Source organism: Rattus norvegicus, chromosome 3, assembly GCF_021556685.1.
Source record: "Rattus norvegicus strain SHRSP/BbbUtx chromosome 3, alternate assembly SHRSP_T2T, whole genome shotgun sequence".
Classification (NCBI taxonomy): Eukaryota; Metazoa; Chordata; class Mammalia; order Rodentia; family Muridae; genus Rattus; species Rattus norvegicus.
Window position 1 is genome coordinate 117,674,873 of NC_141536.1, and position 27,431 is coordinate 117,702,303.

At 45.7% G+C, this 27,431-nt stretch overlaps 1 protein-coding gene and 1 long non-coding RNA gene across 9 annotated transcripts in view; one reads left to right on the plus strand and one right to left on the minus strand.

The window, feature by feature from the left end:
- The window catches only part of Dnaaf9 (dynein axonemal assembly factor 9), a 134,548-nt gene that overhangs the window by 23,290 nt on the left and 83,827 nt on the right, over positions 1 to 27,431 (minus strand). For all 8 annotated transcript variants that reach the window (XM_087653888.1, XM_087653891.1, XM_087653887.1 and 5 more), the window contains 8 exon segments: positions 20,064 to 20,167; positions 13,713 to 13,859; positions 11,725 to 11,813; positions 10,708 to 10,806; positions 10,327 to 10,444; positions 9,297 to 9,385; positions 8,280 to 8,438; positions 2,901 to 3,026 (listed from right to left, as the gene is read on the minus strand). In XM_087653888.1, coding sequence (XP_087510014.1) covers positions 2,901 to 3,026; positions 8,280 to 8,438; positions 9,297 to 9,385; positions 10,327 to 10,444; positions 10,708 to 10,806; positions 11,725 to 11,813; positions 13,713 to 13,859; positions 20,064 to 20,167 — 931 coding nt within the window.
- Positions 16,857 to 18,938, plus strand: LOC148006544 (uncharacterized). Its single transcript, XR_015684606.1, has 2 exons — positions 16,857 to 17,740; positions 17,855 to 18,938. It is a non-coding gene; the product is annotated as an uncharacterized LOC148006544 (long non-coding RNA).

The following is a 27,431-nucleotide window of genomic DNA, read 5'->3' on the forward strand; positions in this document are numbered from 1 at the left end:
TGAATTACAACCTCAACCCAAGCTGGTCTTTTAGAAAATATATTGTTTGGGCTGGAGAGATGGCTTAGCAGATGAAGACACTGGCTGCTCTTCCAGAGGTCCCAGGTTTGATTCCTAGCACCCACATGGCAGCTCACAGACATCTGAAACTCTAGTTCCAGGGGATCCAACACCCTCTTCTGCCTTCAACAGGCCCTGCATGCATGTGGTACACATACTTATATGTAGGCAAAATACCCATAAACATAAAATAAAAGTAAATCTTTAAAAAAAAAAGCATTCCTTTTTGAGTAAGAGGGACTGTGAAGGGAAAATGATTAGAGTTATGGCCATGGGGGACTCTACTAGGGGCCTCAGGGTCCAAGGTTCCATGCTTCTGTTCTGTAAAGTTACTTAGTACTTTGTCTGTGTGTCAGTGTGCACATGCATGCACATGTGCCTTTCCCTGCTGAGCCACCTTGCTGGCCCTAATATGCTTCCCTTCTTTTTTCTTTTTTGTTGTCATCATCGCTGTTCTTGTTTTGGAGGATCTCTCTGTGTAGCTTTGGCTATCTTAGAGCTCACTCTGTAGACTAGGCTAGCCTTGAACCCACAGAGAAAAGAGCCTCCTGTCTCTGCATCCTGAGCGCTGGGACTGAAGACTTGTGCTACCATGGCTGGCCTTCTCATGCTTTTCTGCATTCCTTTATGTGCAAGCTATGGCCTCAGTTCTCTTTACTCTTTTACCCACAAAGTGTTGGGACAATGAGATCCAGGGCACTCTGCATTCTGGGAAAACTGAACTCAGCCCAGTCTGCCTCTCAGAACAGAAGCAGAAGACGACTAACTGGACAGAGGGAGGAGGAGGTGGGAAGATCCAAGTGAGAGTTCACATCAGGCATGGTGGCACATGCCTGAAACAGGAAGTATTTGGGAAGCTGGGGCAGCAGGCCTTTTCCCTTTCAAATCGAGACTGAGATCAGCAGGGCTTCCAGAGGCCCATTTCCAAAACACTGATACAAACAAAAACCAAACAAGATGGAGCTGGTCTTTATCTCTTCAGTATGGAGAAGAAAAAAATTCACACTCCCAAAATACAGATCTGGAATGGTGGTGCATGCCTTTAATCCCAGCACTTGGGGTGGCAGAGACAGGTAGGACCCTGAGCCTAATCTACAGTCTGGGCTACATAGTAGAACCCTGTCTCAAAAAATAAAAATAAATAATTAAAATTAAAATAAGAAACACAATTCCAATGTTATAATACTCCTCTTAGAGAGGGGACTGACCACCGTTGAGAGGAGCTGCCTTGTATCAAGTCCCCACTGAGGACACGAAGGGACACTAGCATCCTGCCCCAGGCCTTCCACACAGGGTGCCTGTCTGGGTCCACAGAGCTCTAAGACTCTGAGTCAGCTCATGTGGTGCTTAGGAGCACAAACCACAGCCGCTCACATACCATATGATCCGGATTTGGTGACTCCTATTTTAGGCTGTGAATCCAGTGATTTTGCCTAACTCTCATGGTTTGTTCCTTAAGATTCTAGGAGGGGGGGTTGGGGATTTAGCTCAGTGGTAGAGCGCTTGCCTAGGAAGCGCAAGGCCCTGGGTTCGGTCCCCAGCTCCAAAAAAAAAAGAACCAAAAAAAAAAAAAAAAAAAAAAGATTCTAGGAGGAACTCCTGTGTGCTAAAAGCAGGGCCAAAAGACCAGGAACAAAGACAGAGGCTACACCAGAGGCTCTGGCTCCATTGTGGGGTGTCAGAAGTGTCTGTGTCATTAAGTACCGTCATTTTTTTTTTTCTTTTTTTTTCGGAGCTGGGGACCGAAAGTACTGTCATTTTGAAGTTCAATCACGTAGGCCCTTCATGAGACCTGCCTCCTTTCTCATAGCAGCCCTTGGCAATTCACAAAGATTTTCCACAAGGCATCATATCCTGTTACAGGCTGGACATGAGACCTCTGACGTGGGAAGAGGCCAGTAAATTGCTGATGTAAAAGCTGGAGGAGATAAACTCACAGACCCCTGCCTGCCTCTGTCTCTCAAGTGCTGGGATTAAAGTCGTGCACCACTGTGTCAATGACTTTCTTCTTAATCCAACTAAAGGATATTGGTGTTTCTTTTTATGTTGTTTGAGAAAAGGTTTCTTGTGGCCTATGGTGGCTTCTGTATTTAAATATCCATGCAATTTAGCTTTACTTTTATATTTAAATGGCTATCCACTGGGGTTGGGGATTTAGCTCAGCGGTAGAGCGCTTGCCTAGCGAGCTCAAGGCCCTGGGTTCGGTCCCCAGCTCCGGGGGGGGGGGGGGGGGGGGGGAAGAAAAGAAAAAAAAATGGCTATCCACTTAGCCCATTAACATCTTATAAACTATGTCTGTGGCACACTCATATGTAGGCATACTCACTGTTCGTTTTGCTCTTTTGAGTCAGGGTCTAGGCTGGCCTTGAGCACCTACTTAGTCATTAAGTACTTCTTCCTTTGAGACAGAGTCTCATTTCAGCTTAAGTTGGCTTCTAATTAGTGATCTTCTCATCTCTGCCTCTTGAGTGCTGGGATTATAGACCTTTAGCTACTCCATTTAGCTTTTCTCAGATTTCTTTATTTTCTCCCTTCTTCTCTCATTACTTTCCTCCTCTTTTCTTTCTGTTCCCTTCTTTCCTTTTTTTTAGCATTGCATGGGACTGAACCCAAAACCCTCCAACAGATCCTTCACGAACACTTACTATGCACTAAGCACTGAAAAGACAAGGCTCCTGTTCTCGCAGGGCTGAGTGAAGCCTGTCTTCTGTATCTCACTCATTATGTGGCTGCACGAGCCAAGCCTGCATACAGACCTGTCTCATTCTGGTGGGGAGGGAAACTCACTGCTGCTGACGTCAGGGCCACACCACGGGCTGGAGGCGGTACTAAGTGTCTACCTGTGCTCCATGTAGCAGCTCAGGGGTTCCACACACACTGTGACAGCACCAATGGTGAAGTAGGACTTGACATTTGGATCTGGGTGAGTCTGCAGGGCTTGGACCACATCAATGACGTCTGTGTAGCTAAAGGAAGAAAGATGGTTAGCTTCCTATAGAATAGGGAAGTGAGGAGAACTGAGCGCTGAGTGTGTGAGAGCTGAAGGGAGACCCACGGGGTCCCTTGCGCTAGCCCGTTTTGTGATTAGAACCCCTAGAATCCAGTGCTTCTGCATTCCCAAGTTCTTTCCGTTCCCCTCAGAGGAAGAGTGGGTGCAGGAGCCAACCTATTCTGTAGATTAGAACCTAGCGACAGGGCTCTGAGGTAGACTGTGTTTTCTCGTCATAACGCAGGGGCTCTGCCAGACTCTGTTTTCTTTAGTTCTTTCCCCGTCTCCTCCCATTTCACAAGGTCATCAGATCCATCAAACACCATTTCTCTTCCCATCTCTGCCTGGATCTCCCTCCGAGCTTGATTTACAGAACCAGTCTGATGTCTTCCCTTAGGAGCGAGGGTTTGTAATCCAAACCCTCAAGCAGGCTCCTCCCAAGTTCCTGTTATTCTAAGCCCAGGGGACTTTACTCTTTCAGATGCTGGGCCAAAAGATCCCGGTCCTCTGTGACTCCATTTTCTCTTGGCCTCAGCATAAACCTGAAAGAGACCACTGCTCACACTCCACTGCGTCCAGGCTGCTACCGTACTTTACCTCGGACACCCCAGTGGTCTCCCAGATGCTCCCCTACTTTTGTCCTGCCTTGATACAAACTGTTCTCAACACAGAGGTTAGAGGGCTCTGCTAAGCCCTGTGACAGATCCAGTTACTGCTCTGCCCAAACCCTTTAGTGGTTTTCATCTCAGAGCAGAAGCTGAGGCCCTTACAGAGGGCCAGGCAGCCCTGCACCATCTGACCTCTCAATGCAGGGGGAATTTCCTTACTTATCCCAGCCTGTCCCCTAATCCCAGCACACTGGCCTCCTGGATCGTCAGAACGTGCCGGGCATACCTCTACTCTGCTCCTCAGGCTGGGAAGCTTTACCTCTACTCTGCTCCTCAGGCTGGGAAGCTTTACCTCTACTCTGCTCCCTCAGGCTGGGAAGCTTTACCTCTACTCTGCTCCTCAGGCTGGGAAGCTTTACCTCTACTCTGCTCCCTCAGGCTGGGAAGCTTTACCTCTACTCTGCTCCTCAGGCTGGGAAGCTTTACCTCTACTCTGCTCCTCAGGCTGGGAAGCTTTACCTCTACTCTGCTCCTCAGGCTGGGAAGCTTTACCTCTACTCTGCTCCTCAGGCTGGGAAGCTTTACCTCTACTCTGCTCCTCAGGCTGGGATGCTCTTTTCCTCGGCAACCGCCTGCCTGGCTTCCTTCTGGTTTCTGCTCAGTGTCACTTTGTTGGGGTCTGTGGTGCTGGGGATGAACTCAGTGTTGCACACACTAGTTGAGTGCTCTACCTCTGAGCTTCCTTGAGTGGCATCTTCGGGAGACATCTTGTGCCTACAGACACTGTAGTCATGGTGATGCTTCTTGTACCCCTGTGTCTCCCTCCCACAGGTTTTCCTGAGCACACCGACTGTCAGTGACAGACTCGCTGCTTTTCTTTGTGTGCTTCTTGGGTCTCGCCTTTCCTCACTTAGTTCTCTGCAATGAGGTGTCTGTTCAGTGTTACAGTCTCTGAAGCCTAAAGCAATACAGATCAATAGACTGGACATTTGACCTCCATCAGACCTTGAGGTTGCTCTAAGAAGGGGCCTCCTCACCCTGCAGAGGACAGCAGTGTCCCACAGGACACAGACTCTTATCAAAGGTTCTGAGTCTATGGAGAGATATTAAACCCGATGGCAGTCTGACAGGTCAGGTGGACCTGTGCTTGTGTGGGTCTTAGGGAGACCAGTGGTGGGTGGGGAGTGGGTGCAGCCTGCCAGAGCTATGTCCTAAGTTCCCGTGATCAACTCACCTGTAAAAAGGCCCTTGGCTTTATCCCAGCTTAGAACATCGTCCTCACAGCCTTGCCCAATCATCAGATACTCAGGGAGAACAGGCTGTGCTAAGTTCTAGAGTTTCCCCATGGGAGTCTGGCTGTTTGAGTGTTATTTGTTTTTCATTTTAGAGAGACTCTTGCTGTGTAGCCATAGGTGGCTTGGAACTTGCTACCTAGAACATGTTGGCCTTGAACTTGTGGAATCCTGCTTTAGCCTCCAAAGTGTAAGGATTACAGGGTTTTGTCACTATACCTGGCTTGCACTATGGTTGGCTTGCTCAAGAAACTGCTGAGTGAGTCTTGGCTGGCCCCTGCTCCCTGGCTGCTCTCCTTGGACATGTATACATCCATATCCAGTGCAGTGCTTGTGTGGGCCTGGGTGCAGAGAACCCCAACACTGCTTCCATGTATATATGTGTAGTGTGTACATGGTATAAGGGGAAGGAACCTGAGGCCTTTACAGCAACACATCTGAAAATAAAGGATTTCCGAGGGGAAAGGACTTCTGAGAGTGAGGCCAGCATGGGTCAGGTAACAAGGTGCCGGTCCACTAAGGCTATGGAACAAGGCTGCTCTTTCCTTGTTTGTTTTATTTTAGGTGTATCAATTTTATGTCAAGATGGTTAAATTTCCAAAACAAAAGATCCCCTTTGTAACCATGTCTACTTTGCTATTGCCTACCCTATCCCTAAAAGCTTGGCAATTATATACCCGACTCTTAAAGGTAAAGGAGCACTCTTGGAGCAGGGGGTGTGGCTTAGTTGCTGGAGTAGAAGCAACAGTGTCACTGCCTGTACTAAACTGGGCATAGGGACACATGCCTATAACTCTGCATTTGGGATGTAGGTCACAAGTTCAGGGTTATCCTCAGCTACACTTGAGGTTAGCTCATAAGAAATGAGGCCTTGTCTCAAAAAATGGAACAGAAACAAATAAAAACTCTTTACTTTCGTTTTTGAAACAGTAGCTCTCATGCCTCTGGGATGGTGCTAAGCTGAGTGGAAACATGCTACTTTGGAAACTAAAGAAAGCTCTGTCTTATCACAAGTTTTTTTCCAAAGACCTAAGGTGTGCTGATGATGGGGGAGCAAAGGAACTGGGGAGAAAGCTTGGCACCTGGGAGAGCTTGCTGTTCTTCCAGAGGTCCTGAGTTTGAGACTCAGAACTCACCCTGGGTAGCTCAGAGCCTCCTGTAACTCTAGCTCCAGAGGATCTGATGCTCTCCCTGGGCCTCTGTGAGCACCAGCATACACATGACATATATAGACACTCACATATAAAAAACCAAAACTCAGGGCTGGAGAGGCGGCTCTGAGGTTCAGTTTCTAACACTTACATCGTGGCTTACAATAGTCTCTAACTCTAGTGCTAGGGGAATCTGATGCCCTCTCCTGGCCCCCATAGGGGCACATGGTACACATACATACATACACGAAAGCAAAACACTCACACACATTAAAAAAATCTTCAAAAAAGAAATCAGAGATCTACTGATGAAAACAGAAGCTGGATTTGAGAAACGAGCCAAGTGTTACGGTGCACGTGCAGAAGCCCAGACCACACAGTAAGACGAAAGAGGGAAAAACGCTTGATACGAGGAGCCCCCGCCATCTTCCTTACCAACTCAGTAATGCCCAGTGCCAAGGAGTAGCTTTACAAGCTATAGCAGGTAACTGTACATTACTTTTTGGATAAAAAAACTGGGTTGAATCTCCAGGTGCCTTAATAAAGAGTTGCAGCCCTTAGCTGCTATCCTCATATAATCCAGGCTGACGTGAACTCATTATGTAGCCAGAGGCTGATCTTCCCGATTCTACCTTACAAGTCCTGGATTTGTAAGTGTGTGCCATCATGGCTGGACATAGCTGTTCTACTGACTGGCGTCCATTACAGTAGCCACTGAGGTCCCTCACATTCTGTGGTATGACTAGGTGAATGTTGGGTACATGTCCAACATTTTCACAAACCTACAGTCAGATAAGGAATCAAAAATATTCTCTGAAATAATAGAAAATGGAAACGACTCTAGCTGTGGATACTGACAAACTGGCAAAGTCTCTTCCAGGTCCCCACTCCCAATGACTCTGAGTTCTGGCAAGGGCAGAAGGTAGGGATGCTGGTTTGATCCATTCCTCTGACTAGTACAAGCAACAGAAAACAAACCAGATTCTCCCTTTGATGACCACATGGCCTAAAGGGCTGGCAGAAGGAAACCGCAGATGGGGTCAGACTGCAACAGGGTCTACGAGTGCAAGAAAGGCCCAAGAGTGCACATTTGCACCTGCCTCCCTCCTCAGGAACGCCATCCCAGCTCCTTCCAGGTCCCCTCGTTACACCAGGAATCCAAACAGAGCTTTGGATCTGGGCCTATTCTTTACTGGAAACAACAGGCTGCTGCAAACACTAATTATTGTGAGGATAGCACAAAGGTTCTTTACAACCATAACACTAGAAACAAGCCCAGCCCTGTTCTGTTCTGTTCTGACCCAACACATTCCCTCTTGGGTCCAGGTGATAAAGGACTTTAAGGCAGTCCTCCATGGAAGGGTGGTGACCAGGAGTTCTCTGGAGCAGTGGGTAAAGCATTGGCTGTGCAAGCATGAGGATGCAAGTCTGGATCCTCAGCACCCAGGGCAAAAAAAGACATGGCTGTGCCTCCTGTAACCCCAGGGCTGTGAGAGACAGACAGGAGGCAGCCAGCCTAGCTCCACTTTCAGTGTAAGACCCTGACTCAAAGGAGTAAGTCAGAGATATAGCACGGCCATGATGCAAAGGTGGGCACACAGGGGTACACATATACACATACATCCATCTCCATAGCACACACACAGACACACAGACACACAGACAGAGACAGGAGACAGAGAGACAGAGACAGAAGATCCACATTCCCTCTGACAATAATGATACTTATCAGGGACTTAGGACTTGGAGTTAGAAAGTAGAAACTCCCTGCTCAATTGTACTCTGCAAATTTCTCACTGTGGGTCCCATGAAACTCTTCTGGAATAACTACTGGGAAATGGGCATGGCACTTATAAACTATGTAGGCACCACGTCTGCAATTCCAGAAGAGGGGGGAGTAGAACAGATGAGGCTTCCATGTCTAGACGGCAAGGTTAAACTACTCTCACTCTAAGAATTACTGGAGAACTTTTATGAGATCTCCTGATTCTTCACCTCTTGGAGATACTACAATATGGAAGCCAAACCAAAACACGTGCAGCCGTCAGTTCCCCTTAGCCATGCTATGGCAACAGCACCCTGGTCTTCCTGAGGAGTGTCGATAGCATTAGGGCACAGAGAAGGTAACAAGAAGCCGAGGCCCCCACTCTCACTTCCATTCCCAGGTCTCCACACTCACCCTTGCAGTGCTACCAACAGCCTGGTCTTCTTGCGGATGTAGGCTGACTGGCGGGCAGAGCGGTTCTGTTGGGCCTCCAGGGCACTGGAAAGGTATTTCTGGAAGTGGGCAGCATGGAAACATTCAGAGCTGTCCATGACTTGGCGGTATACCATCCATCTGGAAGCAGCAAAGGTAATCTAAGCACAAGGCTACATACGGCTTGGTCCTGAGAAGTCAGTCATGGATATAAATGTGACCAGTATTCTCAAAGATAACGTTGCCAATGACTATGGAGAGAAGGCTACTGTGGCATCACAAAAAAAGACAGAGGGCACTAATTGGACTGGAAGTTCAGTAACCTGAAACCCAAATCCATGGAGTTTTTGATAGGAAATATCTTCATGGGGTGGGAGTGGGGGAAGACAGGTAATGCATGGCCCGGAAGCCTCCGCCGAGAGAGAGACTTCTGGCCAGGCAGTGATTTCCGGAATCAAATGGCTTTAGCTTCATGCTCCATAAAGCTAGTAAGAAATGGGAAGGTCACGAATTCAGACTTTTAGAGTAAGAACCAGGAATGGTGGCACATGTCAATAATGCCAGCAGTCAGAGAGCTGAAGCAGAGCACTGCTAACCAGTTTGAGGTCGTTCTGGTTATTATGTCAGAGAGACAGAGGCAAGGTTGGGGAGAGGGAGCGGGGGAGGGAAGAGGGAGGAAGAGAGAAGCACACACAAACTGGGCATTTGGAAGATGCAAGCAGAAAGATCAAGGATCCAATCCAAAGTCACCTTCAGCCTCAGCAGGTTCAAGGCTATCCTGAAGTAATAAAATTCTATCCCCTAAATAAAAAGAAAGCTTACAGGACAAAGTCCTAGATGTGAGGACCTGGTTAACCTGTAAATGCAGTGTAATGAAGAGACAGTGGATGACTGCTGTGTCAGGAACGCCATGTTAAATGCCAGTAGATGTCTAATGCTTCCCCACACCAGGGCAGGCCATGATCTCTTTCCCGAAGCAAACGGAGATGTCATACGAACCTGCCATACTCCTTATGCAGAGTGACCAGGAAAGCACAGAGCTTGCTAGCATGACAGCCTGGGAGACCAGTTACAATGCTGATGACGACCTACAGGAAAGAAAGCCATGTGGGTTTCTAATTCCACTGAGGAGTCCTGAAGAGAGAAAGAAACCCAAGTCCAGAGCAAGGCTTTGTGGGTTTGGACTTCAGCACGGCTGTTCACTAGCTCTCACTCAGATTTTGAGTGAATGGCAAAGTCTGAGGTCCTGGGTAGTTTTCTCTAAACCTGACAGGAGCCAGAGTCAAATGGGAAGAGGCATCTCAATTAAAAAAAGTCTCCATCAGATTGTCCAGTTGCTCTGCAAGAACAACCAGTGCTCTGAACCACTGAGCCATCTCTCCAGCCCTGGGTGTGGGCTTCCTAGGAGTCACCCAGCCAGGTGCTCTTATTTAAAGCCCACTCCTGTAGCACTTTTTAAGTAAACTACCACAAGGTAGGCATTTTTCTTTTTGTTCTTCAACCTGTCATCTAAAGGAAAAATAGAGTGTTCTATGGAAGGGAAGGTCTGTCGGCCTTTCTGACGAGCACCTTACACTCCACAGAAACAACACAGCTTCCAAAGGAACGGTGGGTGAGGCAAGTGCTGGGAAACGTGAGGCAGGAGCACATTAAGGTCTATCCTGGGGAAGAAAATGCTCATCCTGGTGACCACAATATGGGCAGCCTTCCCTCTTCTAACAAGACATGGTGTCATACACTAGTAGGTTCAGTCACTGTCACAACCACAAAGAACTGACAGTCTGAGAACACACAGGGAGAGTTTAAAAGACCTGGAGAAGCAAGGAGGGTTTGGCAAGATGTCACAGTGGGTCCCTGTCATGGGGTCTGGCCTGACAGTCTGTGCACAAAGTGGGTTTCCTGTGTCTCGTTATCTGTACTTGGGGAAGGGGACACACTTATGGAAGGACTCCACCTATGCCCTGGTAATTGATGCAGGCCTGCAGATTATCCCACTATAAACTCCCAGCAGGCTGGTGAACTCCTCTACCTTGTCACTCTCTAATCTGTGAGTGGGGCTGGTCTCAGCTTGCTGCAGCAGGCTAAGAAGATGGGCTCGCATCACAGGCTCCTGACCAATGCTGCCAAGGGCAAAATGCTGGAGAAACCTAGAAAAACAAAGACAACTGTCACATCACTGTCACCAGCCTCTTTTGACATGTCCACTCATATTAGTAACTTCTTACCTAAGTGCTAAAACATAACCCTTAGAGAGATTCTTTCTATGATATATATGTGTATGTGGCAGGTGACTACCCTTTCCAGGCATAAGAAGCTATAATGAAGGAGCTCAGAAAGGACCAACACTGAGGCCTCCTACGTTTCAAAAGCTGAAACAGTAAATGTCTAGAGCTACATGCTTAGAACTCACCGGTCCAACTCAGGGAGTTTAGCTGAGAGCAGTTTTGGGGAGCTCCAGTCCTGTGCAGGATGGCTCAGGGCACTGAAGAGCTTCTGTGCATTGGAATACCTAGATCACCAAGGGCTGATTAGTGTTGCACCTCCCAAAGCAAAGGCACCTTACACAGCTAGTTCCAAAGTCTCCAAGCCAGAAACATAACAGTCAATACCTCCCAAGTAAGTACTGCACTGACTTAGAGCCGGGTGCCAGTGTGTGGCAGCTGTCATGCCTGTCATGCCCATACAAGGGTGGTCTTGGTTTTGAGGTTTTTTCACAAGGTCTCAGTTGTAATTCTTAGTTACAGTGCTTTGAGGAGATGTACCCTAAAAGTCTTGGGCATCTGAATACTTAAGCCCCCAGTTGGTGGCTGTTTGGGGAGAAGGAAAGAGGTCTTGCTGGAGATACGCCATCGCTCTCTCCGCCTCCTGTCTGTAGTCTGAGATGTGTGAGCTTGGAGCTGCTGTTCTAGCTAGCTGCTGCCCAAATCCACCATCATGGACTCTTCATTCCTCTGGAATCATAAGCCCAAATAAATCCTTCCTTCTGTACACTGTTCATGGTATTATCACAGCATCAGAAATCTCAAAAAGATATCACCAGATTTCCTCCTCCCCCCTCTACCTTTCTAGAGTCTCAAGTAGCCTAGGCTAGCCTCCAAGTTGTTACATAGCTGAGTATGATCTTGAGCTTCTGCTCTTCCTGCCTCTACCTCTCAAGTACTGGGATTACAGGAATGGGTGACCATGCTACTTATGCATGCCAGGCAAGTGCTCTTCCAACTGGGCCACATCCTCAGCTTGGATTTCATCTGTCTGTCTGTCTGTTTCCTCAAGCATTCCTACCACCTACGTGTGGGCAACAGTGACATGACTATAGGCCCTTTCAGAAGCCAAGACCCCTCTGTTACATAACGTGAGTCACCCTGCAGAGAAAGCACACCCACAAAGCTTAGGGAATCCAGCACAAACACTGGGGACAGCCACTTACAATTTCTTTTGTTCCACAGATAATCCATCCTCCTGGATCACTTTTAAAGAAAGCCCTGAGTTATCTTGCTGTTGCCAAGGGGAGAAGACCTAAACAAAACAGAATTTAAACAAAGAACACTTTAAAGCCTAACAGGATAGAGAATGCACAGGGGACCCGATGACGGCTAAAAATCAGCACTGTCCATGCAGAGAACAACATCATTACAAACAAGCTGGCTTCAAATGACACCGGAAAGCAATTCTGTTCAGTGCTTTTCAGAGCCAGAAATGCCTTTCTGGGTTCCTGTTCTCACAGATTGTGACCTTCAAGAAGTAGGAAGCCTGGAATAAGGTGTCAGGAACACTGTTCTTGCTGCAAGAGCATGTTCCTCCCTGGTGGCAGGACCAGCAGGCAGTGGTGGCCTCAGGGGCAGAGGGACACCTGAAAGGAATGCTTTAACCTATGTCTAGGCTCCTAGGAGCAGTGCAAGCATGAGCAGGTGGCAGGCAGGAAGGCCCAGCAGGGAGGGGGGGGACACAGCATGATGAGATCTCTTCAGCTTTGTCCCCTGTATTCTATGGTTGTCCTGAAGAAGGGATGCTGCTCATAAGGTGATCCACATCCTTTCAGGAAGCTCTACCAGCCATGATCCGAGTCACTGTTCTGGCTATGGCTTCGTCTCTAAGTACATCACATAATCCATTCATTCTTTCTCCCCTTTCCACACTCTCTGTTAGAAACAACATCTCCTATAGCCCAAGATGGCCTCATGCTTGCTCTGTAGCTGAGGTTGGTCTTAGAACTCCTGATATTCCTGCCCTACCTGCAAAGTGCTGGAATAACAGTCATGTGCCACTATACCTTATGGAGTCATGGAATCTGTGGTCAGTCCCTTCCCTTATAGAATATGTACGGAGCACAGCTGTGAGCAGACTGCCATGTAGAGCCATTTACAAAGGCAGGGAGCGAACTGCAGTCCACAGAGGAGAGCATAGGTAGGATAGTGAGCTCGGGCTTGTTACTGAACATGAGAGGGGACAAGCAGATTTCATTTCTGTAGGCTCCCATCCCTCACCACTCAAAACACCTGCAACGTTTCCATTCCCTAAATCTTCAACATTGTTTTTAATCTTTTTGTTGTTATTTATGCTTTTAGAGAGTGTCTTACATAGCCCAGGCTGGCCTTGAACTCCTTATCTACCTAAGGTCAGCCTTGAACTCCTGATCCTCCTGCCTCTGCCTCCTAGGTACTAGGATTACAAGTTTGCACTACCACACCTGGCTATAACTATCACTTTAATGACATCACTGCTAGTTCTTTCTAATTAAAAAAAACCAAACACCAAACACTTATAGTTATTTGTACAGGTGTTTTGCCTGTATGTTTGGCACCACATGTGTGTACTGCCCTCAGAGGCCAGAAAAGGGCACTGGATCTCCTGGACTGGAGTTATAGATGGTTGTGAGCCACCATGTGGGTGATGAAAATCAAACCACAGTCCTTTACAAGAGTGGCAGACTCTTCACCACTGAGTCATTTCTTCAGGCCCCAACTCCGTATCTTTTTTTGGAGACAGGGTCTTACCATGTGGCTTTAGGTGGCCTAAAATTCAATATGGAGACCAGGTAGGCCTCAAATTCACAAGAGATCCATCTGCCTCTGCCTCCCAAACGCTGGGAATAAAGGAATAAGCCACTACTGACTTTAAATCATCATTAATTTGTTCTAAGGCGGGGGCTGGAGAGATGGCTCAGTGGTTAAGAGCACTGACTGCTCTTCCAGAGGTCCTGAGTTCAAATCCCAGCAACCACATGGCGGCTCACAACCATCTGTAATGGAATCCGATGCCCTCTTCTGGTGTGTCAGAAGACAGCTACAGTGTACTCACATACAAAATAAATAAATAAATCTTTAAAAAAAAATTTGTTCTAAGGTACCATCTTACCATTTAAATTGCTATGAGGAAAAAAAGGTATCTATTTTGCTAATTAATAACAGATGTTACCTCTGAGTAAAATGCTTGATAAATCTTTGATCTGGGGAAAAGGGCAATCATCAGGAAATTGCTTGATCCGTGGAAATGAACTGGGAGATGAGGAAGGATGGAGCTTCGGAAGTCTATGAGAAGGGCAGCCACCACGCTGGTGGAGTCCTGGAAAGAGGAGGAGGAGGAGCTTCAGAGAGCCATCTTCAGGATCTCAGTCCCGCTGGTGTCAGCACACACAGGACAGCTGCCTTTCAGTTATTCCCAGTTATTATTTAATGAATTTAGAAACAGACTTGCTCTCCAACTCCCACCTACAGGAGAAAAAAGACCACTACAGGGTCTTTTACTTGGAGGGGCATGGTCTCACCAAGGACCCAAGCAGCTTTGAACTCACAATCCTCTTGCCTCAGTTTCTCAAACAGCTGGGATCAGAGGCATGCGTTGTCCCACTGGCTTCGATATATATACATTTTCCCAAACTAAAAATGCCACTTCCTTCTAAGGTGTTGGTTTAGGGGATGGGAGAGATTTGAGTGTGGTTCGTGAAGTCCAGGTCGGACGCAGCTCACCATGGCGTAGAGGATGACCTTGCATTTTTGATAGGCTTGGGTCACCTCACCCAGGTAAGGTATTCATTTCTCATCATAAAAAGAATTTCTGTCACTCAGTGGGTTGTTGTTCGTTCTTCCGAGTCTCCTTTGATGCACAGATTTTTAAATTTATCTTTGTTTTTTTGAGAAGGGTTTTGCTATGTAGCCTTGACTCACCTGAACTCACAGTGAGCCTCCTGCCTCAGCCTCCAACAGACAAATGTCATCAAGCTCAGCTAGCCCATTTTTTAAGAATTATCTGAGCCTGTGAGATGGCTTGGCTGGTAAAAGTGATTGCGGCCAAGCTTGACAACCTGACAAGTTTGATGCCTGGAGATCTACAAAGTGGGGGAGAGAATCATGTCCCTCAAGTTTTTCTCTGACCTCCACACATACCCCATGTTAAACTCTACTCCAAGGAACAGCAATTTCAGGGTTCACAGTATGATCAAATATCCTGCAACAGTGCAGGATATTTTGACCTCACAAAAAGGCCCATGCCACCATGCCCAACCTCAGGTTAAGCAAGTACTTTAACCACTGAGTCTTCTCTAGCCCTTCTTTAGAACTTAATTTTTTAAAGACATGGTGTGATGTTTCCTCTTTGTAACAGGATCTATTGGATACTAGCTCCATAGATAAGACTAGCCTTGAAATCACAGAGATCCACCTACCTCAGCCTCTAGCATACTGGGATTAAAAGTATATGCCTGTTGTGATGGTTAGTTTTTAATCTGTCAATTTGACATAATCTAGAATTACCTAGGAAGAGTCTTAATTGAGGAATTGTCATAAGAAGTTGGTCTGTGGGTGTGTTTATGGAGGACTGTCTTGATCAGTAACTGATGTGGGAAGACCAAGTCAGCTGTGGGTAGCAATCATTCCCCGTTGTGTATGAATAGAGACCTTATGAGTAGAAAAAGCCAAGTAAGCATGAGTAAGTGGACAAGCAAACAAAACAAGCAAGGACGAGGTTAGATCAGGCTGGCTATGAACTCATCTGTGGAGGACTGTCTAGTTTGACGTAAGACCAGCACACTATGCACCAGAGGCATCATTTTTTAGGCAAGGGACCCTCGACAGTCTAAGAAAGGCAAAGCTAAACAACAAGCAAGCTTGGATGTGCCCACTCATCTCTGCTGTTACTTTAATTTTATGTGTATGAGTGTTCTGTTTGCATGTCTGTGTGCTGCACTATGTGTGTGCACTACCCATGGAGATCAGAGGACGGCCCTGGATTCCCTGGGAATGGTTATGAGCTGCCCAGTGGGTGCTGGGAATGGAGGTCAGGCCCTCTGGAAGAACAGCTAGTACTGTCTTTTAACTGCTCAGCCATCTCTTCAGGCCATCCTTTGCTCTTGCCTGTGAAGGTAATATGGCTATCTGCTTCAAGGTCTTAGCACTGTGACTTCCCTTCCTAAATGAACTGTAACCAAAGTTGCTTTTTGTCAGAGTATTTGTTACAAAAACTGAAAGAAGCTAGTGCACAAGGTCTCTCTATATAGTCCTTGCTAGCACGAGCTTCCTATGTGGCCCTGGCTGGCCTTCACCTTGTGTAATCTCCTGGCATCAGCCCCGGGTTACAGTTACGTACCACCACATCTAAGGACTTCCTAAGCTTAGAAAGTCTTTCTACCCGAGATTAATTATATCTTATTGACTTCTGAGATTTTAAAATATTTAATTCTGGGCTGGAGAGACTGCTCAATGAGTAAAAGCACTTGTCGCACAGCCTGATAACCTGAATTTGATGACCAGAACTCACAAGAAGGAACTGACTCCCCTGAACACTGACTGCCCTCAGATCTCCATGTGTATATCGTGTGGTATGAGTGCCTCTTCCTTATCAGTTAATAAGTTAAAGAAAAGTTAAAAGTTAAAATTATGTAAATCTATTAGACATTTATTTTGATTGAAAGGCTTTACTCAATTTTTATGTGTGTAAATGTCTGCATGTGAGTGCAGGAGAGACCAGTGCACAGGCTGAATCCTCTTGGAGTCTGAGTTAAAGACCATTGTGAGTGGCTCAACATGGGTACTTGACTCTATGGAAGAGCAGCAAGTACTTTTAACTCTGAGCCATCTCTTTGGACCCTACTTTGAATTTTGTTGCTGTTGCTGTTGCTGTTGCTGTTTTATGACAAGGTTTCTCTGTGTAGCTCTGGCTGTCCTGGAACTCCCTCTGTAGATCAGGCTGGCCTCAAACTCAAAGAGATCCACCTACCTCTGCCTCCCAAGTGCTGAGATCAAAGGCATGTGACACCATTTCTGGCTAAATTTTTTAAAATCATTAGTCAATCAATTAACTAATTAACTTTTTGTTTTTCAAGACAAGTTTTCTCTGTGTAATCTTGGCTCTCCTAGAACTCACTTTATAGATCAGGCTGGCCACAGAAGCTGGTGGCAGAGGCAGGTGGATTTCTTCTAGTTCAAGGCCAAGCCTGGTCTACATAACAGTTCTAGGACAGCCAGGACTATGTATAGAGACCCTGTCTCAAAAAACCAAACCAGAAAACTTCTTCCCACAAATTAGCTACCCTTGCCGTTCCAACACTTTTTTTTCTTCATTATGTTTTAAAGATTTAATTTAATTTATGAATTGTTGGGTGATGTGGAAATTTCTGGTTTCTTTGGAGACTCATCTGTGTCATGTGATGTTTTCCTGGAAACTGTCTGATGAGAGTATGTTTTGGTGAGGCAGACACATGGGAGGATGTTTTGCTAAGAACAGACACGTGGTATTTTTCTGAAATCAGCCTGGAAAAAGGGGCATCTGATGTTTTGCTAGAGCAGATGCTTGAGGGGACACTTGATGTTTGGAAAGGATGTAAGGATAACCCAACAGACAGTGGATGATGCAGTATGGTACTGGTACGCCTTGCCTTTCTTTTTTTTTTTTTTTTTTTTCTTTTCTTTTTTTCGGAGCTGGGGACCAAACCCAGGGCCTTGTGCTTGCTAGGCAAGCGCTCTACCACTGAGCTAAATCCCCAACCCCACGCCTTGCCTTTCTTTACTGGTCATTGTTGGGCTTTGCAGACGCTGGTCTTCACTGACAATGCTGGGTGGTTGGTATTGGTACACCTTACCATTCTTTGTTGGTCATTATTTATTGTGACTTCATAGAGAGAAACGCACCAAAAACCTTCTTGTGGTGTTCCGGCTGTTTCTTGCCACTTCCTCAGATTAAGGCTGATTGGCAGAGCCTTGCAGTTTCTTCTGGATTGCCCTGTCCTTGCTGCTAAGTGAATGGTGTTTGTAAGACCTGACATTGCTGACTCGTGAGTGGTGTTTGTGAGGGGATTGAGCTGCCACTGTTGACTTGAGTAAAACAAACTGCTGTTATCCTGACAGCACAGATTGGATTTGCTCCAAAGAAGCAGTGTCTACTACCTCTGGTGGTAGTGGTGGTGGGCTAGAAGGGAGGTTAAAGCATTTAAGAACCCTTATTAAAAATAGGTTTTGGGGCTGGGGATTTGGCTCAGTGGTAGAGCGCTTACCTAGGAAGCGCAAGGCCCAGGGTTCGGTCCCCAGCTCCGAAAAAAAAAAAAAAGAACCAAAAAAAAAAAATAGGTTTTGAAAAATCCAAACCTACGGTTAGGGGTTCATTTGATGCTACTATGTATTCAAATGTTAAATTCTGTGCCCCAAGACAAGTGAATTTTTACATACACCATCTTTGTTGTGCAAACCTTGTACCCCAATTTAAAACTATTGGTTAAATAAAAATGGCTACAACTAATTACTAAAGGGAATAGAGTTAGGTGGATTTTCAGTTATCTGGCTGGGGGTTACAGGTAGGGGAGATAGGAGGCGCACAGAGGAGGAGAAGACAGAGAGAACAGGAGGTCTCTACTAGCCATGATGGACCAATAGCAGGTGCCAGAGTAAAACGCCTCCCCAGAGCACTGCTGGAGCAGAAATAACCTTGAAAATTTCAAACAGCAAGTATTGGGGGGCACTATTGGGGAGTGGCCAGTTGTTAGAGAATTAGATTAGGGGTAATCTCCAGTAATTGTGCAGAGCCTAATGAATATATCATAGTATGAGTTTCACTCATTTGGAAGGTAGATGGAGATAGGAATAGGAATTTACAGTGAAAGCTCTGCCTGTACATAGTTATGTGCACCACATGTGTGCCTGATATCCATGAAGTCAGAAGAGGACACTGGATCCCCTGGAACTTGATGTTTGCGAGCTGTCCTGTGGTGCTGGGAACTGAACCTGGGTCCTCTGCTGGAGCGACAAGTCCTCTTAATTGCATAACCATTACTCTAAATCTCGTTTTTTATTCTTAAGAAAAAAAATTAAAAAATTTATTTATGTGCATATCTCAGTGTGTGCCCTGTATCTGTCATGTCAGAGTCCCTGGAGTTGGAGTTACAAGTGGTTGCGAGCTGCCTGACATGGGTGCTGGGAAACAAACTCGGGTCCTCTGATGACCCGTTGAGCCATCTCTCTAGCCTATAGCGCTGGTTTGTTTTTTTTTTTTTTGTTTCTTTTTTTTTTTGTTTTAATGAATTGTATGTGGATGATGAAAGAAAGAGGAAGAGGAGGAGAAGAAGTAGTTTTGTTTTTGTTGTTGTTCTGTTTTTGAGACAGGGCTTCTCTGTGTAGCTCTGGCTGTCCTGGAACTCACTTTGTTCACTCTAAAGACCATGCTGGCCTCAAACTCAGAGATACATTTACCTCTGCCTTCCAAGTGCTGGGATTAAAGGTGTGCACCACCACTACCCGGCTGATGCTAGAAGACTGTTCATTATTGGAGCGATGGCTAAATGATGTAAGAATGCTTGCTGTTCTCCCAGAAAACCTGTGTTCCAGAACTCCATGTTAGGCAGATTATAACTCTTGTAATTACAGTTCTCTGGACTCAATGCCCTCTTTTGCCTTTTACAGGAAATTGCACTCATGTACATATACCCATATACAGACAAATTAAAACAAAACAAAACAACAAAACAAACCAGGTGGTGGCTTGCACCTTTAATTCCATCATTCACAAGGCAAAGGAAGGTGAATCTCTGTGAGTTCAAGGCCAGCCTGGTCTACATTGTGAGTTCCAGGAAAAAACAACAACAACAACAAAAACAACAGAGCTACACAGAAAATCTTGTCAAAACAAACAAACAAACAAACCCCTTTCTTATCTAATAAGGTCATCCAATCTGCCTACTTGATGCTTCCAAGTTTCTGAACAGCCTTTAGGGTAGAAGGTTTTACCTAGTTGAGGCTGAGACCAGACCAAGTGGAAGGCCTACCCCTCTACTCCAGTACTGCACTGAGAGAAACCACCTATGTTCTGGCCAGTGAGTACAGACGGGGGAAACCTGACCTACCACCATCTCCCTGAGGGGATGAGTAATGCTGGTGTACATGGTTCTTAGGGAGCAAGCACTCTGTGGAGGTAGAGGTTATACTTGATGCTAAACTCTCTTGGAGGAAGTGAACAGCTTTTACAACTTTGTTCTATGTATAATTCTTTCTTGAGGCTAAGGAGTAAGTTAGAGCCCCATCACTGCTACAGGATGAAGCTTCCAACTCTGAAGTGTGTGAGCCTTAGGTTTGTGTAAGGGGCCACTGGAGGTCTTTTTCAGCTATTTTCTACTTGTCTTTGGGATCAAACAACTGGTCATGGGGCTTCTGACTAGAAGGCCTTTCTAGTTAAGCATGGAAATATTCTGGAGTGCACAGGCTTCTGCTCATTCTCCTTGCTGGCGTCCTCCAATGGCCTCTGTGGTCCCTGTCAGAGCACTAAAGCCAGGGCTGAAAGACCACATACCCCATCATAGAAGGAGACAGAATTCATGTGGTCCTTGGAAATGACGACACTTGCATGATGACGGTGAGAAAATAGAAGGCCACCAGAGAAGAAATACACATTCCCTAGAAGAAAAAGAATGCTGGTCAGAGGTGGAGTGCTAGATCCTTGAAGGTACTAGAATGATGATGTAACCTTCCTGGAAGGAGAGGAAACGGTCTAAAGAAAGACACTTATGTTTCTGCTTTTAGTATTCTGACTATTCAAATAATATATCCCAAAGAATTCAAATTCCCCAAGGAGTCACATGCTGAAAAGGGGAAAGGCTACAGTCCTGAGAGCAGGTCTCTCACACACTTGAGAACTTACCCAACAGGCAGGATAGAACAGAGCGGAGACAATGATGGTAAATTCACAGTGAGTGGGACAGCAGCATTCTCCTGCCTCAATTTGTCTTACTCAGTCACTCACTCACTCACCCACTCACCCACTCACCCACTCACTCACTCACTCACTCACTCACTCACTCACTCACCTCACTCACCTCACTCACTTACTCACCTCACACACGACTTACGATTTTCAAGACAAGGTTTCTCTATGTAGCCTTGGCTGTATTGGGGAATTCTCTGTGTAGACCAGGTTGGCCTCAAACTCAGAGATCCACTTGCTTCTGTCCTTCAAGTGCTGAGATTAACGTTGTGTGCCACCAAGCCTGGCTTCCTGCCCACTATTCAACCCTAAAGCTTCAGACAGAAATGGAGCTCAGCTCTCAGAACCTTATAAAACTGAGTGTGATGGCAGTCCATTCCTGTAATCCCAGAACTCAGAAAGTGAGAGGAGAATCAGGGAGTTCAACCTCATCTCTGGCTATACAGTAAACAAAGGCCAGCTTGTACCATATTAGAAATGGAATTTAGAAAATGAAAAAACTAAACTAATAAGTCTAAAAACCAGCATGTGTGTGCACATATACATACCCTCTCACTAAAACAAAACCAATGAAACAGAAAATTGAAATCCAGCTCTGCACAGAACCTGGAAGGACAGAATCACTCTAGTCCATGATGGGTGATTTGACCTTTTTCTAATGAGACTACATGGAACCCATCTCTATTCACTCGCTGCCTGTCTCTTTAACTGGTGTGTGTGGTTGGGAGGCCCAGCCTATCTTGTGTAGTAGCTTGTTGTGTGTGTCCCTGAGACTCAGGGAAAAGAAAAACAGAAAACAGCCATATGCCCATGTAGGCTAAACAACGACCTTGAATATCCATGAACCTGACCACATTGCTCTTTCAAATCACTCCCTGTTTAGCAAGAGACCTTGATGGAAGGTCAGAGAGGCTGCTCTCTAGTTTATTCTCTGCAAAAATGCTTAGAGACCTTGCTACATCCCCAAGTGGCCATCCCTTCCTCCTACCATTATTGCTGGTCTAAACAACCAATAAATTAACAACCAATAAATTATAAGTCAAATTACATGGGAAACTATAAGAAACATTAAAGACAACGCTGAAGCTTCCAATTAAACACTGTATAACCTTTGCTTATGGAAAAGGATTCATATCTTCTTATCTGCCCTGGTAAAACCTTTATGCTAAAGGCTTAATCCTCTCACCAGTAACACTTCTGTTTAGACAGAGACTGCTGCTAGGTTCTCAGAATTTTTTTTTTTTTTTTTTTTTGGAACTGGGGACCGAACCCAGGGCCTTGCACTTGCTAGGCAAGCGCTCTACTACTGAGCTAAATCCCCAACCCCAGGTTCTCAGAATTTAAGTCATCTAAATGTTCAAGGCCTTCCCCCTTTCTTTCCTTTTCCTTTTGATGACTCTTTAAAATTAGCCAATTTCAAAACTGCTGTTGACCCCCCCCCCAAAACAAAACAAAACAAAACAAAAAAACAAACCTCCTAATGGTAAGCTCAGCATAATTGGGAGCTGTTTTCCTAAAGCCGCCCTGCCCCTCACTGGGGCTGCTGAGACCAGGCTTCCATCCAATAACTCCGGTAGTAGTAACTGGACACCACTATCATGTGCACTTACACAACCTGCGTGCTGATCCTTCTGGTCTGGAGAAGCTCAAATAACTTCCAGAGCCTCAAACGGAAAGGAAGCACAGACACAGGTTTTGCATAAGAATAGGGGACAGAGGGGCGGGGCTGCTCAGAAGGTGCCTGTAATTCTAGCACCGAGCAAGCTGCTGCAGGAACACTGCCAGAATTTGGGCTAGCCCGGGTTACAGAGAAAGACCCTGTCTCCAAAAATCCCCAAAGAAAACAAAAACAGAAAACAAACACCCCCCAACCCCCCAAACCAAAACACAACAAAGCAAAATTCACATTCCCTTATTGGGTGTCTTCAGAGGAAATATGTTTAAAACAATTAACTTGAATATGTCTGCTCCATTTTGTGTGTGTGTGTGTGTGTGTGTGTGTGTGTGTGTGTGTGTGTGTGTATGTGTTAATCACTTTGTAGAACCTGTATGTAAATCTTTTAATCTTCCCTACCTGGTATAACTTTTTTTACACGAGATCCTTCTGCATTCCCAGATCTTGACAGAACTTGACCCCTGCCCCCTCTCTATCATGTCGTTTGTGCTGATCGTTTTAAAATTAGCCAATCTTGAAAGATTGTGAGGTTAGACCCATGCCAATCAGAAAAGATACCATGAATAAAAACCAACATTTGTGTCCTGTTAGCTATCAACTCCAGAACAAGTCTCACTGGGTCCCGGTGGCTCCTCCAGATCCCACCCCTATCCTGAACCTCTCCCTCCAGTGGGCTGGACTTCTGCTTCGCTCCCCTGGCCTAATCCTTCAGAACTCAGACACTTTGGTATCTGGGCTGCCTCTCTCGGTTGCTGGCTCTACTCTTGCTCTCCCTCCCCCATCTCTTCTCACGGTCTGGTTTAGTCTGCCAGCCTTGTTCAGCCTGGACTCTGCGTGCTTTCTCCTTTATATCACTAAAAAATCTCCATGCTTTAGTCGAGTTATCTTCTCCTCCCTCTATTCCAGTCTTTCATTCACTCCCTAGCCCAGGCTGGGTTCTGGGCCACACCCTTGTTTACAAAAAGAAACTGCCTTGCCAGGTTACTTTTGCTTTCTTTGCATGGTCCTTTGAGCTTTAGACTAACACGTCAGTGAGTTCCCCAGGTTTGGCAGAAGCCAGCTCACCTTAAAGAGCGCATACTGCTCATCTAGGGCCCAAAAAGTTCTTTACAAATACCTAACATCTTTTCTCTCTCTCTTTTTTAAGATTTATTTATTTTATTTTATGTGTATAAATGTCTGCCAACATGTATATGTGTGTCTACCACACATATACCTAGTGCCCAGAGGTCAGAAGAGAGTATCAAATATACCTGAAGTTAGAGATGGTTATTAACTAACATTGTGGGTGGGTTATTGCTCTAGTCCCTGGAAATAATCCTTTAAAACTTTTCTTTTGATTTTATGTGTATGAGGGTTTGTCTGTATGTATACACCACATGTGTGCAGTAGCTGTGGAAGCCAGAAGAAGGTGCTGGATCCCTGGGGCTGGAATTACAGATGACTGCAGCCATCCTGTGCCCAAGTCCTCTGTGAGACTTGCGTGTGAGACTCTGACTTAGGGACTGACTTAGGATTTACTTAAAGCATTACTTGTACTGCTCATTTCCAAGCATGACTTCACATGTCACTTGGAACAGAGTGACCTGGAGAAACAGGTGAAACAATGGGTCATCGCCCTTAACAATATGACCACAAACGCTCACAGCTTACACCAGTCAACTATGGCATATTCCTGGAAAAGAAAAAGTTGACTACCATGTCCATGTCTGTAGATTCTTCCTTGCTTGCTCACCTGTCTTGTGGTTTTCAAGTTTAAAGTGAGAATGCAAACTGGACCCAGAGCCAAGCCCTTTCAGGAGCTGTTCTGGCTTCAGTCTTCCTGTGACATCTCCTGTTTTCCACTCATAACCAGTGTCAAAGTGTTTATTCTAGAAAGATTGCCACAAGCTCAGGCAGTGCTCGTAACTGCTGAGCCATCTTTATAGCCCAACTTTCTTTTTTTTAAAGTGTCTGTCACCAGCCTCCTGTGGACATAAGAGAAATGAACAGGGACAGAGTGAAGGCAGACCTTTACTGCCCCGACTTTCCCATCATAGAAGTAAAAGCAGCTTAGTCTTCAGAGTTTTCAAGGCCTTTTCACCGTCCCACGCATGTGACCTGCACCTCTGCTCCTCATGGCTGAACAAACTCTCCCAAAGGAAACAAACAGCAGCAGCAGCAGCAGCAGCAGCAGCAGCAGCAGCAGCAGCAGCAGCAGCAGCAGCAACGAAACACTCTCAAGTCTGATCACCGCAGGAGGGAGAAAAAAGGCACAAGCAGCAACTGGCAGTACAGGGAACAATAAACCTACAGATACATGGTCAGCTGGTTTTCAACAAGGTAATTAAATAAATGCATTTTCAACAAAGGCAAGTCAAAGGATAAAGGAAGGTCTTTTCAACAAAAGGTGCTGCAAAAACTAGATGTTCATACATAAAAGAAGCATTCAAAAGATCCCTTACATTGGAAATTCTGCCCTCCACGACCAGACACAGAAGAAAATGTCATTACTTCACAGGGACAATGAGTACTGAGAAGAATTCCAACTCAGGTAAGGCAGAAGTCCTGTCTAATGAACAACACTTCAAAGTAAAGGGCAGACATCGTGTGTGCTGCCACACCTTCAACTCTAGCACTCGGGAAGCAGGTCCAGGGATCTGAGTTTTAGGCCAACAAGGTCAACAGTGAGTTCCAGGTCAATCAGAGCTACCTCCCAGAGATTTTGTCTCAAAAACCAAACCAAAACAGAACCCCAAACAAACAAAACAAAGTCACAGGGAAAGAGACAACAGAACAGCAGCTGTGAGCTGCAACCATAGCACCTCGGTGTGAGGGCCTGACCAAGTCAACCATTATAACCAGATTCTACATGTTCAAGGATCTGGGGAACTGCATCAGCTTGGTAAACTAAGAATAATTTTTAAAAGATTCAAAATGAACTTTTACAGATGAAAAACATAGAAATATACAACAGACAAGGTTAGTGGCATTATGAAGGGCACAGAAAAAGAATGTCTGTATGAATCTCTGGGTCCACGAACTAGTTCAGGTGGAGGACAGTTTATAGAACTGAGTGGTTAGGCATACAGTGGTCACTTCTGCTCTTAACACACACACAACCTTTCTGGTCATACTCTCTAACCATTATAGGCTAACAGTTATTTACACAGCATTTACATGGTATTAAATGACCTGGAGACTGAAGTGCAGAAGCTGACTTATAGTACAGAAGGTTTATGCAAGTACAATCCCGCTTTATTTATGGCACTTAAGCTTCCACAGATTCTGATGAACACAGAGGGTTCTAGAACAATACATGATATGTAAAAATGGACAGACATAGAAGCAGATACCACAGAAGCTAGGTATGGTCACACATACAGCCCAAGCTTTTAGGAGGATTCTGGCGCTCACACTTGGACTCGGCCTGAGAGGCTTCAGTAGGAAGATCACCATCCATTCAAGGCCAGCCCTGCTGCACAATGAGTTCTATTCTGAAGCCTGTGCCACAAGGGAGAGACTCTGCCTCAAGAATAAATGAAATAGATACTATGCAACATAAAATGCTAAGAAAAATATTCAGATCGACTTCACAGAGCAAGAGGGAATGGCAGAATTTCAATGAACCCAACTCAGATGTCACTGGGATGGAAGGGGTCAGTGGTGGCACTCACCTGGAAGCTAAGTCAGTGGCAAGTCTGAGGTTACCCTGGGCCACACGAGAAGACTCTACCTCACTCCCTAACTCAAAGAAAAAGAAATGACAGAAGAATTCCCAATTCTATTCTGTGGAAAGTATAAATGTACTGATCCATAAAGTTAAACGAATCCTGAGTACAAACAAGTCAAGAGGCACAGAGGTAGCCTGCATGTGAGTGGTGCAGGGTTTGTTAGTATGCAGTTTTATCTCGAGCATCCCACAGAACAAAATAAAACAAAATAAGAGTCAGTGATAAAATGAAAATCTTTAAAACAGACAGAGGGAAAAAGATATCAGAATAGTAGATTTCTGCTCAGGAGCAACGTAAGTGGCTCTAAGAGAGTGACAAGTAGGCAGCCACATCATTAGAATACCCAGGGGAAACTGCATACCAGCCTTCAAAGAGGTTTATGGACAGCTGTCTACTTTTTAATTTATTATTATCACTGACTTTTCAAGACAGAATTTTTTTGTATAGACTTGTTTGTCCTGGAACTCACTCTATAGACCAGGCTGGCCTTGAACTCACAGAGATCTGCCTGCCTCTGGCTCCTGAGTGCTGGGTAGACTAGAGGTGCTACCACCTCTCGGCTGGATAGCTCTACATTTATCACTGTTCCTCATTTTATGTGTATGGGTGTTTTACCACGTGTACACAGTGACTGAGAAAGGCATAGGATCCCTGAGTTACAGGTGGTTGTGAGCAACTATTTGGGTGTTGGGAGTAGAATCTGGGTCTTCAGGAAGAGTGAAGTCATCTCTTCAACCCTATCTCTAGCTTTACAAAGCAGAAGAGGAAGTGAGAGGGAACTCCATCAGCAGACAGCCAGAAGCAGAGAGGCTCAAGGGATCCATACCACAGGCTCAGTAAGAGGCTCTTCAATGAAGGCACAAAGAGGGAGCCAGACAGAGGTGAGTGCAGATGACATCAGAGGAAGCTCTCTCCCTAGCATCAGGTCTGCTGAGTTGGTGGCATGGCAACCCTGCAACTCCTGCAGGCCACACTTTTGGAAATTTAGGAGCAAATGCCATCAGAATATATGCTGAAACCGGACCAAGAAAATATCTGAAGACTATGGGGAAGACACTTTAACCCAAATTGCACAAGATGGCAGGAAGGTGGAATCTTGTTCAGAGCCAGAGTCTGCAAAGGAACAAAGACTCAGGTTCCAAGAGTCCTGGATATCAGGAAGGACTGGTGAGGCCAACATCTACAACCCAACTGCAGAGACCAGCGTCAAGACCTTGTGAGGAGCTTCTAGGCTCATAATCAGCATTCATCACCATCCAGAGGCATCACCTGGGAAGGACTTTCTACTGATGGGGCCAGCATCTGCAGTGTGATCTCAGATGACCGCCCAGGGCCATACCCTGTGCTTAAAACCCAACTCAGATAAGGTACACTCATGGGTATGACAGGTACAGGGACCTGGGGAAGAAGAGCTCACAGCCTGGAAACAGCAAGCAGGCCAGACAGCATTCTTACTCAATAGCCCTATTCAGTGGTCTTTTCTTCACATTTAGTCTTTAATTATCCAATATCCAATGATAATTTAGCAGCTTGCTGCTTGTGTTGTTTACTCCTCTCACCCCAATATTT